Source organism: Saccopteryx leptura, chromosome 3 (genome assembly GCF_036850995.1).
Source record: "Saccopteryx leptura isolate mSacLep1 chromosome 3, mSacLep1_pri_phased_curated, whole genome shotgun sequence".
In the NCBI taxonomy this organism is placed as follows: Eukaryota; Metazoa; Chordata; class Mammalia; order Chiroptera; family Emballonuridae; genus Saccopteryx; species Saccopteryx leptura.
This window is the reverse complement of record NC_089505.1, coordinates 99750504-99767323: the sequence shown is the minus strand read 5'-3', so window position 1 is coordinate 99767323 and position 16820 is coordinate 99750504. Positions and strand designations below refer to the sequence as shown.

Below are 16820 nucleotides of genomic sequence, written 5' to 3'. Positions count from 1 at the left end.
GGATCTTTTCTCATCTTAATTCAGGTTCTCAAGAGACCTCTCTTCCAACATCTTAAAAGAAAATCCATGATGACTTTCAAATACCATATTCCCCATGTATAAGACACACCCTTTCCTGAAAATTTTGGGGTCTAAAAACTGGGTGCATCTTATACAGTGGTTGTAGATTTTTTTACTTGCATTTCTCGCTTTTTCATGTGGATGATGAGTTGTATGAATTTTATGATGAATAAAACTTGAGTTCAATAACTATGTAATACATATTTTTTCAAATTCGGGCCCCAAAATTAAGGCGCGTCTTATACATGGGAACGTCCTATAAATAGGGAAATGCGGTACTTCTATTTGGCAAGCATGTATGCAGGAATCATTCATTCGTTGTTCCAGGAACACATGATCAACAGGTTCACATGATGACTAGTTTCCCTGAATCACACTCAAATTGATAACTTCTGCAAACATTTGAGAAACTTCTAAAGTTCTAGGAAGCAACAATTTATTTAACCAAAATTTCACCAAATTTACAGAATAAAAGTGACTGCCAAACTGATTTCAATAAAACCTGACAAACTGCAAAGAAAGAAATATCTCAAAAGTTAAACCCATCTTTGAAAACAAGTGTCCACTATATTAACAATCAGTTAAGTTTCTTATTTAATGACCTCACTAATTTAATTTACTGAATACCTATCCCAAAACTGCCAAGCACAAATATAAAAGTAGAATAAGTTGAGTTCCTATGCTTATCTAATTGGGGAAAAATGAAAAATATCCAGAAAGAAACTTTTTTTTTTATTAAAGGAAACAAGAGGCTAACACAGACTTGGGGAATCAGAGAAGCTTTTCTGAAGCAATCCAGAGAGATCTGAAGAAACTGAGGCAGCGAAACCACCAGCATGGTCCAGAACAGTTACAAAAGCAAGGACAGACACACAAGCCATAGTCAGTACAGAGAACCAGTTCCCACTTAATGAACGAAATGGTCTCAAAGAGCAATGAGAGACCAAAGCAGGATAGGTTAGATGGGCCACCGTCAGTGCCAAAACTAAATTTGATCTTAATAGTAATGAGGCAGAACTGTGTGATCTTCATCAGGAAAGCAGCAAGAGATACTTTAGTTAAACTAACTTGGTCACTTTGTACCAAATTAATTAGAGAGAAAAGGCAACCTAGACATAGAAGGTACATAATTTAGATGTGAAATGAAGTCTCTAGAATAAAAAGGTGATAACAAATCAAAGAGGTTGTACAAAATACATGACTTTGCAACAGATATGATAAGAGATAAAAGCTTTCAACATAATTATATATTTTTTTCTGAAGTGAGAAACAGGGAGGCAGAGAGACAGATTCCCACATGTGCCCCAACTGGGATCCACCTGGCAAGCCCACTAGGGGGCAATGCTCTGTCTATCTGGGGCCATTGCTCCTTTGCCACCAGAGCCATTTTAGCCCCTGAGGCAAGGCCATGGTGTCATCCTCAGTGCCTGAGCCAACTTGCTCCAGAGGAGCCTTGGCTGCGGATGGGGAGGAGAGAGATAGAGAGAAGGGAAAAGGGGAATGGTGGAGAAGCAGATGGTCACCTCTGTATGTTCTGACCAGGAATTGAACCCAAGACATCCACATGCCAGGCTGACACTCTACCACTGAGCCAACTGGCCAGGATCATTACAAATATAAATACTTCTAAAGATTTTATTTATTGATTGGGGGGGGGGAGCATAAACTCATAGTAGTTGCTTCTCATATGTGCCTTGACCAGGTAAACTCAGGGTCTCAAACTGGTGACCTCAGCGTTCCAGGTCAACACTCTACCCACTGCACCACCACAGGTCAGGCCCAGCTTTTGTAAATTCAGAAGCGTGGTGACAGAATGGACAAAATGGGAATTTTTTTCTTTTAGAAAGGTAGTGAGTTATTGGTGACCATCATCACCACTTTGTGATGCTTTCCTAACCTCTTTCTAGGGAGAGGTTGCTTTTAAAATACCTTCAAGTCGCTCCTGGTACATCTTTTTCCTGCTAAGTTCTTGACTATGATTCTGGGCAGAAGAACTATAAAAATATAAGAACTACTATACAAATATTGGAACCATTGATTTTTTTTCTTTTTAAAGGAAATCCATCTTCATCTCTTCTCTGATCAAATCAAGCTCTGAAGAATAGTCCAATAAATTCTGCATTTTAGATTTTTGCTATACTGAATAGGAAACTCACCAAATTTTTCGTCATCCATCTTTTGGATGGATAATTTCATGATATCAATCAAATTTTATTGAATTTTAAGCTAAATTCTCTTACCCATACACATACATTTTGTATTTTTCTATAATTTAGTAATTTTACTAATTCAGGTTACATCTCCTTTTATATGATCTTTTAAAATATGTTCAACGTCCAGTATGACTATTATCTGAACAGGCCCTAAAATTAAAACCACACAAATATATGTCATACCGATCTCTCACAATTGATTTTGTAATTTGTTCACTAGCCTATATCTCTTTCAAACACACACATCCAAAATTATCATGCAAAACAGAGAGCAGAGTGGGTACTTTCCTTCATTTATATTCTTACAAGACTCCTTTTAAAAATATATAAACAGGAGATTGAAAAATTATTCCCCCAGTCATTGAATAGATTATAATACAGAGCTGTCACTGATCTGCTGATCATATCTAATAACCATATCTAACACAGTCAATTTGAAGAGTTAACCAATAGTTTAATGAAGACTTTCACCTTCATTACAGAGTATTATTAGAACATCACTGAGCCTGGAAAAATGGTAATCATACACATTCAAACTTCTTTTTAAAAGGTTTTATTTACTAATTTTACAAAGAGGGAGATGGGGAGAGTGAGAAGTATCAACTCATGGTTGCTTTACTTTAGTTGTTCACTGACTGCTTGCTGTATGTGCCTTGACCAGGCAAGCCCGAGGTTTTGAACCCGTGACCTCAGTACTCCCCAGGTCAACACTCCATCCACTGTGCCACCACAGATCAGGCCAGACACATACTTATTTTTTTTAAATTAAAACACCTTACGTCTCTATTGAGAAATCTATTAACTTGAAAAAGTCTTGAGAAAGGCATCTTTAACAGCCCATTTATTTCAGAGTTAAGTTTCTATAAAATCAGCTATTTCTAACCCAAAATTAAATGTATCTTTATAAACCAGAGTTCCTAAAGAGTTATCCAATATGAAATTTAAATCCAGGAACTACAAGTGAGGTTTTTCTGGAAATTTTCGAGTGCTGAAAAGTAGTGATGAAAAGAACCATGTCTTTGTATGGAAATAAAAAAGCTAAGTACTAGGAAATCAGTTAATATAGTAAATCCTCACTGAGGAATAACCTAAGGTACCCAGGATAACAAACGAGTCACGAAAGGAAAAGAGGATTTCTCTAACAGAAGGCTACTTTAACAGAGGGGTAATTATTCTAAACCAGTAGTCTAACCTAGATTTTACTCTATTTTATAGGCACTCCACTATTATGTGATACTACTAATTACTAAACACTCAATTTCAAAGACAACCTGTTCAGGTTTGGTTGCTGTGGCCTAAACTATATATATATATAAACTATATATATATATAAAGTGTTTATATATATATATAAACACTTTCATCTTTATAGAAAATTACTAGGAAACCAAAGAAAACCATAATTTGTGAGAGCAAATATATCCGGAGTATATAGTAAATATAAAAATACATGCAAATATTTAAGAAAACAAATTAGGTAGATTTTAAATATAAGCAGCAAAAAAACATTATTTACCCATGTGACTACCATAGGACTACATGCCACATTATCAAAAATCGACAAATCTAAAACCAATATTTAAGCCAGAACAGAGAACTTCTTCCCAATTAAATAAATCCAAACAAACAAAATTCCAAACTTTTTTCTATAAAAGTTCAACTTTGATATTGAGAACATTTTTCCATCTACCCAAATCCACTAAATTTAATTACCAAAACAGCCTAAGTCTGTCCAATTCCAGTCTCTTTGCTCCTTAGAGGGCACATCAGATTGATTTTTCCAAAAACAGTCCTCACTCAAAAAAAGTCTCAGTGCTCTCCCAACTAGATCCTCCCAATTTCTTAAAGGATACCAAGTCCAAATTCTTTAGCCTGGTAACCAAAGCTCCAACCTTCCTTTCTGGCCTTCTCTGAGAACTCTCCTAAAGTAATCTTCTTCAGTCAAATTGTTTGATCCACTGACTTCAGAATACTTTGAGCTTTCATAATTAACAAAATATTTTATTCTTCTTAAGATTAACATAGTGGAAAGCAAACTAAAATTTTCTAAACAAATTTAAAAGTTGATGAGAATGAAATGTATTCAAACCGTATACAGTTTACAAGAGTTAACGTAATTTCTAGTTATAACGTAAAATGAGATGAAAAAAAAAAAGACCCGGTAGAGAATCAGACCCACATCTTCTCTGAAGATTTGAAGATATCCATATGGCAATGCTCCTATTCAATTTCTGAATAAAAACTGAAGTGAAGTAACTGGCTCTGATAAGATATTTAGAAACTCTGGACAGTTTCTAAAAACTTGAACTCACCTGGTAATATTTCATGATTCACCATCAGGGCCCAATCTACTTCTAAATGAGATAAGCTAGTAAACCTCAGTACTACTTTTCTGGTAAAAGATTTCCTTAATTCACCCTGAAATTTTTTTTTTAATTTTAAGTTGTTTTAAAGAAAAAATAACTTTATTTTTATAAACACTAAACAGAAATAATATCCTAAACTTAAAAAATAAAACTTGATCTTTTCCCAAAAATACTAAGATAATTAAACTAAACCAATGGATTAAATTTAACTAGAACATAACATAAAGACAGTTCCCCAAATCCTAAATTCCTTTGTTTAGATATTTACCTTTTGTGGAAACAGTGCCTGACATTTTACAGAAGAAGACAACCAACCAACAAATAAATAAATGAATAGCTGTTTTCATGAAAAAAAACACCAGCGTGAGACTTGGTTTAAAATTTTTAGAAGACACTGAAAGTACATGTCAACTTGGTATCTGTGGTAAATCAGTTATTTCTGGTTATTACTGACAATCACACACAAAAAGGTGAAACAGCACATCAGATCTACTGAAAAAATACTTAGAGCCTTTGAGTTATGAGATCAGCAGCCTCTTGAGCTATAATAGCTATTAAAAAGATCATCCTCTTGTATTTCATTAGCAAGTCTACATAATGGTAGAAAAAAAAGAGAGCAAGAATAAAGAATACAGAAGTACACATTCAAGGGAAGAGTTGGAGATAAGGACAGGAGAAGGAAGAGAGAGCTAAATATAAGTCTAGGAAGAGGAAATTAACAGAAAGAGAGGATGTGTTGAGGTCAAGAGAAGGCCACATTTCCCTCAGGGACATTAGTACCAAAGGTAATATAATATAGGATACCACTCCCAATAAGGAGCTGTCTAGGAAGTCATTCTAAGAAAGTTTTAGGAAAACTATTCTAAGAAAAGCTGATTCCTGAAATGAACTGAACCCAGAATCTAATGGTCTTTTTTCTAAATGTTCTCAAACTATATTCTTTTTATTACACTTTATTACAATTACTGCAAATTATAAATTTTCGTTTTTGAAAGTTTTAGCCAGAATCTGATATAGTCTAAAACTAAGTTTAAATTAACAGCTGACTTGTAATCCATGAAATCACACATCAGTACAAGTCTGGTGATTTAAACACAACACCACAGAGAAAAACTCGAAAAAAAAAAAAAAAAAGAAAAAGGCTAAAACAAAAGACAAAAACTTCTCAAATGAAATATGCCTTAATCTGTGTACCAATGAAAGTCATGCAAGATTTAGTATATGTGGACTGAAACAAGCATTTTGTTTTTATTTCTTAATTTTTATTTTATTTATTTTTAGAGAGAGGAGAGAGACAAAGGGGTTGGGAAGGAACAGGAAGCATCAACTTGTTCTAGTTGCTTCTCATATGTGCCTTCACTGGACAAGCCTGGGGTTTTGAACCAGCGACCTCAGCATTAAAGACTGAGGCTCTATCCACTGTGCACCACAGGCTAGGACAAGTGTTTTGTTGTTGTTTTTTAGTGAGAGGAGGAGAGGAGGCAGAGAGACAGATTCCCGCTTGCACCCTGCCCAGGATCCCTTGGCAAACCCACTAGGAGGTGATGCTCTGTACATCTGGGGCCACTGATCCATTGCTCAGCAATTGAGCCATTTTTTAGTGCCTGAGGCAGAGGCCATGGAGTCATCCTCAGTGCCTGGGGCCAAGTTGCTCCAATCAAGTCATGGCCACAGGAGAGAAAAGAGAGAGAGAGAGAGAGAGAGAGAGAGAGAGAGAGAATGAAGAGGGGGAGGGGTGGAGAAGCAAATGGTCTTTTTGCTTGTGTGCCCTGACCAGGAATTGAACCTAGGACATCCACATGCCGGGCCGATGCTGTACCACGGAGCCAACTGGCCAAGGCAAGTGTTTTATTTTTAAAACGTTTAGGACTAAAAGAATTGTTGAGGTGCTACTAGAGCTACTGGAGATATAAAAAGTATTTTAAGGAGAAAAACACAGTTAAAAATTTAAAATCAAGAAGAGTTAATGAAATGCCATTAAGGGCAGAAGATATGAAAAATTAATTAAAATTCTACTTTTGTTTGATCTCTCCAAGACAGATAGTATCCCTGATTGGTCTGAGTGTCCCTAGTAGGACTAAGGCTAAGGGGATGTCAGTGAGAATTCTTTAAAGATATCTAAAGCTCTCGGATTCCAATAATCTTTCCTTGTCCTAAGACTGTGTGAGCTTAAATCTCTTCATAGCCTTTTTTATACTATTCCTGTGATTGAGGGCTCAATAATTAACAGGTACTTAGTAGGTCTACTTTTTGACCTCAGAATATATTTTTTAATTGTTCACCAGGAAAAGACCCTTCTCAAACTAATCTACACCATGAAAGTTATTTAACCATTTGGTAAAAATGCATAATTTAGCCAGAATAATTTCTGAACCATTTTAGCTCTAAATCCTGAATCAGGGTTATCACTGAGAGGCATGGCGCTTTGGATTTGGCTGTGTGTTTTCACTAATTATTTATTTTCTCCAACTTTCTAACTACTTTATACTGCCACTATCCTTCCACCCCTCTTCCTTAGTTCCCTCTTATATAGGTACAGATACACACAGAAAAATATGAGTACCATTATTTATGGATGCATATGTGTGTGTGTGTATATATATATATATATATATATATATGCATACACACACCAAGACACACATGGCCAATGTCAGAGTATAAACCAAAGATAAAGACATAAATAACATTGCAAAATAGAAATAAATCCATTTATTCTTATTTCTAAGATAAAACTATGGTTGATTAGTACAACTTACCAGATGGCTCTTCAGGCTCACTTTCATTTTCTTCCTCAGGTGGGGCTTGAGGAGGTGGTGGGGGAAGCTTCTTTTCCTTCTCTGCTTTTGCATTTCGCTCTTCCTCTGAGTAATACTCGTCTTCTGAGAGGTTGGCCAAGCTTTCATCCATCTCTCTGTATTCTACCTACATGGAGATTATATCAGGGAAAGCTAAATACAGTGAACAGCTAAAATCAGGGACTCAATTTGGAACCATCAGTGAATGTGAATTGCTTTTTAACTTTAATTTTTTTAGGGAAATAAATAACAAGGAACAACTAGCTCATAATAGGTAGCTATTAAAATCAAAATCTCTCATGAAACCATCTTGTGTCAGTTTACATTTAGCTCAATATATAACTTTCAAATCACAGCACTGATATTCCTATCAATGACTTTGAGGCTCTCTACAACTCCTAAGTAAGTTAAAAAGCAAAAGGGAGGGCCCCAGCCAGCTGGCCCAGTGGTAGAGTCAACCTGGCATGTGGGCAGCCAGGATCTGATTCCCAGTCAAGGCACACAGGAGAAGCAACCATCCGCTTCTCCTCCCCTCCCTTTCCCCCTTCTCCCTCTCCCTCTCTCTCCCCATCCCCCTTCTCTCTCTCCCTCTCTCTCCCCTCCCATAGCCATGGCTAGACTGATTCAAGCACATTGGCCCCAGAGCTTAGGATGGCTTCCTGGAGCCTCCACCTCAAGCACTAAAAATATGCTGCTCACAAAAATTAAGGGATATTTCAAAATGAATATGAAGCGATAAAATATCCCCTGATTTTTGTGAGCAGTATAGTTCAGTTCAGAGTATCAACCCCAGACAGGGAGTTGCCGGGTGGATCCCAGTCAGGGCACATGCAGGAGTCCATCTCCCCTCCCCTCACTTAAATAATAATAATTTCAAAAAAAAAAGGGAGAGGGAGAGAGGGGAAGGCACAGAAGGAGTGGGAGAGATGGGGGAAGGATAAAAGGGGGGAGAGAGAGAATGTAACATGTTCACACACAGCAAATTTTGACAAAAACTAAACCTCTAGTTTGACAAAAATACAGTTAACTAAAATAACAAGTCTGTCTAATGTTAAACTGTACTTCTAACCTCTATTCTATGGGAAAACAGTAAAAGAATGCCAGAAAGCAGACTGGGGGAAGGGCAGAGTAGATAGGGAATGAAAGCTGCAAATCACAATAGTCAAATTTAAACTATGAAAAGGTACATATGCTTAAAAAATAACTCGTGACCTAAGAGAGTTGAATGATGAGAGCAATAAATTCTTATATCAAATTAAGAAGTGATATGGAAATAAGACTACAGGTCTTACTACTAATCACACTCTAATTATAATGAAGAGAACCAGGTAACAGAAAGAGGAAACAGTCTTAGTGAATGCTTTATGGGGGTAAAGCAACTTAGCATAGGAAAGATTATTAAGGGTCTGTTTGCCAAAATGTATAATATGGTATTACAAATAGTCATCAACCTGGAACACTGTCAAATTGTCACTGAGTCCTACCTTAATATTCCAGGAAGCAATAGAAACAACAGCTCTCTACTTATTTCAGACTTGATGAAAAAATAAAATGAATGAAATAAAAATAATTTAGATGTGGAGACAGAGCAGAGACAACATAGAACATACCTAACTTACTAGATTTTTCTTTCTTTCTTTTTTTTTTTAAGAGAGAAGCAGGGGGAGAGAGACAGAAACATGGAGCAGCTCCTGAATGTGCCCTGATTGGGAAATCGAACCAGCAACCTCTGTACTTCTGGATGATGCTCCAACCAATCATTATCTGACCAGGTCTTAATTTCTATTGATTTTTAGAGAGCTAGAGAAAGGGAGAAAGAGGAGAGGGGGAAGCAAAGCATCTGCTGTTCCACTTAGTTGTGCCATTTTCTTTCTGGTTGCTTCTCGTGTGTGCCCTGACCGGGGATCGAACCTGCAACCTTGTTGTCTTGGGACAATGCTCTTAACCTACTGAGCTAACCAGCTAGGGGCACATGCAGGAGGAATCTGTCTCACTATCTCCTTTCCTCTCACTTAAAAATAAATAAAATTAAAATTAAAAAAAAAGGAACCTTTCGCCTGACCAGGCGGTGGCACAGTGGATAGAGCATCGGACTGGGATGCAGAAGACCCGGGTTCGAGACCCTGAGGTCGCCAGCTTGAGCGAGGGCTCATCTGGTTTGAGCAAAAGCTCACCAGCTTGAACTCAAGGTCGCTGGCTCGAGCAAGGGGTTACTCGGTCTGCTGAAGGCCTACAGTCAAGGCACATATGAGAAAGCAATCAATGAACAATTAAGGTGTTGCAATGCACAACGAAAAACTAATGATTGATGCTTCTCATCTCTCTCCGTTCCTGTCTGTCTGTCCCTGTCTATCCCTCTGTCTGACTCTCTCTCTTTCTGTTTCTGTAAAAAAAAAAAAAAAAGAAACCTTTTGCACTACTTATCAATCAGTACTGGATCTTTACAATATTTCATAAACAAAATACAGAAGTAAAACTATTATGCTTAACCTCCACTCTCAAATTTGGCTCTATCAAAGACTAATTTTCTTAAAGGCTGACAATTAAAATACCGTAAGTTAAGAGAAACTTAATTTTTTTTTTTTTTTTTACAGAGACAGAGAAAGAGAGGGATAGACAGGGACAGACAAGAACGGAGAGAGATGAGAAGCATCAATCATTAGTTTTCACTGCAACACCTTAGTTGTTCACTGATTGCTTTCTCATGTGCTTTGACCATGGGGCTGCAGCACAAGCCAGCAACCTTGGGTCCAAGCTGGCGAGCTTTTGCTCAAACCAGATGAACCCGCACCCAAGCTGGCGACCTCGGGGTCTCCAACCTGGGTCCTCCGCATCCCAGTCCGACGCTCTATTCACTGCACCACCGCCTGGTCAGGCAAGAATTTAAACTTCTTAATATAAAACAGACAAGTAGTATTTTATTTGGGGATTTTGTATATAATTTTATTTTGTACAAAAGGGTTTCTCCACTTAATAAAAAGTTTTTAATAATCATCCTGGAAGAATCATATAAATGGTAAAAAATAAAAACTATTCCTCTGAGAAAAGGAAGAGATATTCTGAACATAAAGGGCTGGAATCACTTATCCCTAAGTAAAATCCTCAAAGACTTCAGAGGTTCTATGACTATGTACTTACAACCAAAGACCTAAAGATGTCCCAATAGGAGGATATGATCCCACGCTAAGCCAGAGACCCTGCACTCAAGTTGGAGAGTCCATGCTCAAGCCGGATGAGCCCACACTCAAGCCAACGACCTAGAGGTTTTGAACCTGGGTCCTCAGCATCCCAGGCCAATGCTCTATCCATTGTACCACTGCATGGTCAGGCATATTTGAGTTTAAGTTAAAATTAAAAACTCAGTTTTATCAGTCATACTAGTCATACACAAAGTTAGTTATACAGCAAGTGTTCAATAGCCACATGGGCTAGTGGCTACCATACTAGACAGCAAACATCTAGTGTTTGACTGTCCAGTCTAGACACAACTTGACAACCTGAACACTACTGATCCCCTCCAATTTATCTTGCTCCTAGAAAAAACATCATTTCCAATTAAATTCCTTTGCCATTGTTCCCAATGTTCTGCTATCCACTCTGAACTCCCAGCTGCTTCTCAAACCACTTTGTATTGTATCCCAAGCATTTTTTATTTCCTTTTCTCTACTAGTAGTACTTTAATTACTGGGCACCTACTTAATATATACCACATTGCAATAAACATTTTATTTATAATATATCTAAATTAAGGTAGGGTTTTTTCTTTTCCTGGGAAAAATGAATCATTGAAAGAAAATTTAACTCCAATAAGCCCATTCTTTTCCAGAATACTTTTCTAAATTCTGCCCTTTTTCAAAGCCCAACTGAAGGCCACTATTCTAGAAGTTGCGTGTTGTTCCTAAAATCCCAACCAAATCTACCAATTTCAAACCTTAAATATTTTGCCATAATATTAATGCATACACATTCTGAGGTTAATTTATTGACACTAATGAAACAAGCTTCAGGTACCCCCAACTGAATGGACTCCTTCCAATATCCTGAACCTAATCTTCATTAGGTTCATACATACATAAACATATGATTTTAAAAAAGAAGGTCCTGCCTGACCTGTGGTGGAGCAGTGGATAAAGCATCAACCTGGAAATGCTGAGGTCGCCGGTTCGAAACCCTGGGCTTGCCTGGTCAAGGCACATATGGGAGTTGATGCTTCCAGCTCCTCCCCCCCCTTCTCTCTCTCTGTCTCTCCTCTCTGTCTCTCCCTCTCCTCTCTAAAATGAATAAATAAAAAATTTAAAAAATTTTTATATAAAAAAAAAAAAGAAGGTCCTCAAACTGATAAAGCTCCCAGGCCAAAAAATACAGACATGTCCCTTGTATACACCTCAGAACTTCTGAAGCAAATACCTGTATACAATGGGCTCAGCTTGCTTTTCATTCCTATAGATATTCTACCCCTCAAGATCTGTGTCTTCTGGTTCCCAGGACTGACTATAAATAAATCAGTTTCCCCAGTTCCTTACTCCCTAGTTGCACAACCGACTAAACACTTAACCCCTTTTTCTTTTCAGCTTCAGAGCTAATCAGAATGGAAAAACAGGGTAACAAGAATTAAAATAAACACAGGTGATACAAAGAAATCTTAATAGTGTGCTCCAAATTGATCTATAGATTCAATACAATTAAAATAAAAATCTCAGCTGCCTTATTTCTAGAAATTGATAAACTGACCCTAAAATTCATATGGAAGTACAGTGAACACAACAGCCAAAATAATCTTTAAAAAACAAAGTTGAAGAACTCACACTTCCTGATTTCAAAACTTACTGCAAAGCTATTGTAGTCAGGACAGTGTGATAATGGCATAAGAACAAAATACTGTATAGATCAGTGGGAAAGAATTGAGAGTTCGGAAATATACCCTTACAGCTGTGGCCAATCAACAAGAGTGCCAACTATTCAGAGGGGGAGAGAATAGTCTTCAACAAATTGTGCTAGATATCAACACATAAAAGAATGAAGTTGAACCTGTACCATATTAAAAAAAATTATTTCCGGCCTGACCTGTGGTGGCGCAGTGGATAAAGCATCGACCTGGAAATGCTGAGGTCGCTGGTTCGAAACCCTGGGCTTGCCTGGTCAAGGCACATATGGGAGTTGATGCTTCCAGCTCCTCCCCCCTTCTCTCTCTCTATCTCTCTCTCTCCCTCTCTCTCTCCTCTCTAAAAATGAATAAATAAAATAAAAATTGAAAATTAAAAAAAAAAGTTAAAAAAAAAATTATTTCCAAAATGACCATAGACCTACACATAAGAGCTAAAATAGTAAAGTTCTTAGAACAAAACAGAGTAAATCATGAAACTGGATTAGGCAATGATTGCTTAGATATAACACCAAAAGCAAATGGAACAAAAGATAAACTGGACATTAAAATTAAAAACTTGTATGATCACCATAAAGAACTCTATTCAACAATAAGAAGACAACCCTCCCTGGCTGGATAGCTCAGTTGGTTAGACTCAGAATCATCCTGAAGCAGAGAAGTTGCTGGTTTGATCCCTAGCCATGGTACATACAGAAACAGACCGATGTTTCTGTCTCTCTTTCTCTCTAGTCCTCTCTCTAAAATCAATAAAGAAAAAAGAAAAAAAGAAAAAAAAGGACAAATAATCCAATTTAAAAATGAACAGACATTTCATCAAAGATATACAAATGGCCACTAAACACAACAAAAGGATCCTCAACATTGTTAGTCATTAGGATAAAACTAGGTATCAAAACCACAATGATTCCACTTCACATCCACAAGGATGACTATAATAAAGATGACAGTATCAAGTGTCAACAAGGACACAGAGAAACTGGAACCCTCATTCACTACTGGTAGGAATGTAAAACGGCCTGGCTGCTGTGGAAAACTGTGGCAGTTTCTCAAAAAGTTAAACCCAGAGATACCATATGACCCAGCAATTCTACTCTAAGGTACATATACTCAAGAGAACCAAAAACACATGTTCACACACAAAAAAATTGTATACAACAGCATTATTCATAATAGTCAAAAAGTGGAAACCACTTTTGCCCATCAAATGATGAATAGATAAACAAAATGTGGTATATTCATACAATAGGATATTATTCAGTCACAGAGTTATCAAGTACTGAATGGAAATACCTTGAAAACATGCTACAGCCAGATACAAAAAACCAAAGATTCCATTTATATAACATGTACAGAACAGTCAGATCCATAGAGACAGAAAGTGGATTAGTGGTTGCCAGGGGCTGGGGAAGAGGTAAATGAGGATTGACTGCCAATGGTACAGTGTGTCTTTTGGGGGTGATGAAAATGTCCTAAAATGAACTGTATTGCTGGTTGCACAACTCTGAATACTGTACACTATAAACCACTGAGTTGTACAATTAAAAATGGTACAATTTTTTGTTGTTGTTGTTGTTGCATTTTTTCTGAAGCTGGAAACAGGGAGAGACAGTCAGACTGACTCCCGCATGCGCCCGACCAGGATCCACCCGGCACGCCCACCATGGGGTGGCGACGCTCTGCCCATCCTGGGCGTCGCCATGTTGCGACCAGAGCCACTCTAGCGCCTGAGGCAGAGGCCACAGAGCCATCCCCAGCGCCCGGGCCATCTTTGTTCCAATGGAGCCTTGGCTGCGGGAGGGGAAGAGAGAGACAGAGAGGAAGGCGCGGCGGAGGGGTGGAGAAGCAAATGGGCGCTTCTCCTGTGTGCCCTGGCCGGGAATCGAACCCGGGTCTTCCGCACGCTAGGCCGACGCTCTACCGCTGAGCCAACCAGCCAGGGCCAATTTTTAAAAAATATCTTATCACTGCCTGACCAGTGGTGGCGCAGTGGCTAGAGAACTGACCTGGGACACTGAGGTCCCAGGTTCAAAGCCTTGAGGATGCTGGCTTGAGTGCGGCTTCATCCAGCTTGAGTGTGGGATCGAAATGATCCCATGGTCGCAAACTTGAGCCCAAGGTCACTAGCTTGAGCAAGAGGTCACTGGCTCAGCTGGAGAACCCCCTCCCTCAAGGCACATATGAGAAGCAATCAATGAACAACTAAATAGCCGCAACTATGAGTTGATGCTTATCTCTCTCTTCATGTCCCTGTCTCTCTTAAAAAAAAAAAAATTATCACATGGTTTCTGGCCACACTTTCCATTGAAATAGTAAAAATAACACCCTATTGGGCTTCTGTCCTCTATTTCATGTCTGAGAGTTGGGAGTCACCAACCTCTATGCTCTTCAAACCCATGCTTTGGTAAAAGCCTTACCTCCTTTCACATAGCACAGGGCATTCTTGGAGAAAGAGCTCTCAACTGAGCAGCTGAATCTGAGGTCTCTCAGTCTGGGGAATGCTCATCTCAAGAAGCTCCTCACACTGAGGCTAACAGAGGGTAGGAGAGGCATGGAACAGAATCCTCCTCGCAGCCCTAAGAAAATACCAACCTCCAGACACCTTCATTTCAAACCTCCAGCCTCCAGAACTTAAGAGACAATAATGTTGTTTAATCCCCCCCACCACAAACTCCTCATACTATACTTGGTACATCCACTTTTAAATTATATACAAGTAGAAAAGTTGTTATATGCATAAATTATATGAACTACATGATGTGAAATACTTACTTGAAAATTATGTGTACGCATATTTCCAGTTTTTTTCAACTAGACTATGAACTCTCCAGAAAAGACCCACTCCAAAGTCTATGCTGTACTTAAGATGGTGAATACACAAAACAATACACAGATGATATATTATAGAACTGTATACCTGAAACTTGTATCATTTTATTAACCAATGGCACCCCAATACCTTCAACAAAAATTAAAGTCTGCGCTCTAGTACTGCTCCAGGGTCCTCCACGCTGAAGGTGCCCCATGTGGTCCTTTGTTTCAGAGGTTGATGATACCTTATCAAAACATTATTGTAGGGCTTACTTCCAGTTCCACCACTTACTTAGCTGTGCGATTTGGGGCAGGTTGCTTAAACTGCGTGCCTCCCTGTGCTCATTCCTGAAATGGAGCTAGCAAAACCTGCTCTTTGGTGTTCAGCAAAAATAAACGTTGGTGATGCTCTGAACACAGCATCCGGAACGCAGAGACGTGAGGCAGCTATTGTCTGTACAAACTACTCTGTGACAAGTCTTTTTCTTCCCATATATACCTCGACTAACTGATATTAGCTCTCTTAATAGCCTCCCCTGTAAAAGTCTACGTCGAAAAGTCACTGAGCGGATCAAAAGAGGAAAACTCCTAGCACACATCAAGGGCTTGGGGGAAAAAAAAATGCTCCTTTCTTTTGGGTAAGCCAATTTCATTAGCATCATCCTACAGCTCCAATGTGCTCCCAGCTGAAGCTCTGTAAATACTGCCGAGCAGATTCCAGACAGACACATCTGGGGACAAACGAGTGATGTCTGCCTTCAACAACGCCAACCAGAACTCCACATCAGGGAGCCATTTTTCCCAGCCAGGAGAATGAAAAGGTGTAGGGCTTATAACGAGTACATTAGCCCTCCCATCGGTCCCCCTTTCCCAGGAGGGCCTGGTCCCAGCACAAAGACCGCTTTCAACCCCGGCAGAGACCTTGCCCTGTCTCATCCAGCCAGCTAATGGGGAGGCGGGTGGACCTCGACTGGCTGGGGAGATCTGGGTGGGCGTGGGGCGTAAGGCCCAACCCCGGGGGAGGGGGTGACAGGGCCGGGCCACCTCGCGGAAGCTCGGGCCCGGGATTTGTGGTTTGAAGGAGGGGTCGAACCTCACCTTCGCCCGCTTGCGCCGGCTGGTCCGTCGCCCCTCCGGAGTCTCTGCGATTCCCGTTTCCATGGGGGTCGCAGTTCCAGGCACGACGGTAGGCCCAGCCTGAGGCCCGGCGGACCCTGGCGGCTCGGCGAGGACCCCCGGGGGCGAGGCCCGCGGAGGCTCTTTCTTGCGGGGAGTGCGCTCCCCGGCCACCCCTGGTCCGGCCTCTGCAGGGCCCGACGGGCCCGCGGGCGGCGCGGCCACCTCTGAGCCGTTCTCTGAGCCGGCCGCTGCCCCAGCGCCGGCCTCCGAGCCAGCTGCGGCGGCCGCCGCGGCGGCAGCTGCGGCCGCGGCCTTCTTGCCGGACAACATCTCGGGCCGCCTGGCTGCGGACAGCCGTAGGGGCCGCTCAGTCTCGGGGTCCGTGGGTCCAGAGCCGCCTCGCCTCGCTTCACCTAACACAGTCCGCGCGCTGCCAACCGCCTCCGCGTACGCACGCGCCGAGCGCGCTCCCGCCGCGTCGGGACAAAAAGGCCGGAGACGCCCACGGCCCCGCCCTCCCCCGCTGCCATAGAACGGCATCATCGTGGCTAGAGCGGCACCATAGCAAAGA

At 40.1% G+C, this 16820-nt stretch overlaps 1 protein-coding gene and 1 non-coding gene across 3 annotated transcripts in view; both read right to left on the bottom strand.

Moving 5' to 3' along the window:
- Positions 1-16721, bottom strand: part of KDM1A (lysine demethylase 1A) — a 61536-nt gene extending 44815 nt beyond the window's left edge. For both annotated transcript variants that reach the window (XM_066375390.1, XM_066375391.1), the window contains exons 1-2: positions 16229-16721; positions 7399-7564 (exon numbers count right to left, since the gene is read on the bottom strand). In XM_066375390.1, the coding sequence (XP_066231487.1) occupies positions 7399-7564; positions 16229-16579 (517 nt within the window). In that variant the 5' untranslated portion in view covers positions 16580-16721. The remainder of the gene's footprint in view (positions 1-7398; positions 7565-16228) is intronic.
- On the bottom strand, positions 14187-14262 carry TRNAA-AGC (transfer RNA alanine (anticodon AGC)). Its single transcript has one exon. It is a non-coding gene; the product is annotated as a tRNA-Ala (tRNA).
- Positions 16722-16820: the final 99 nt, after the last annotated feature.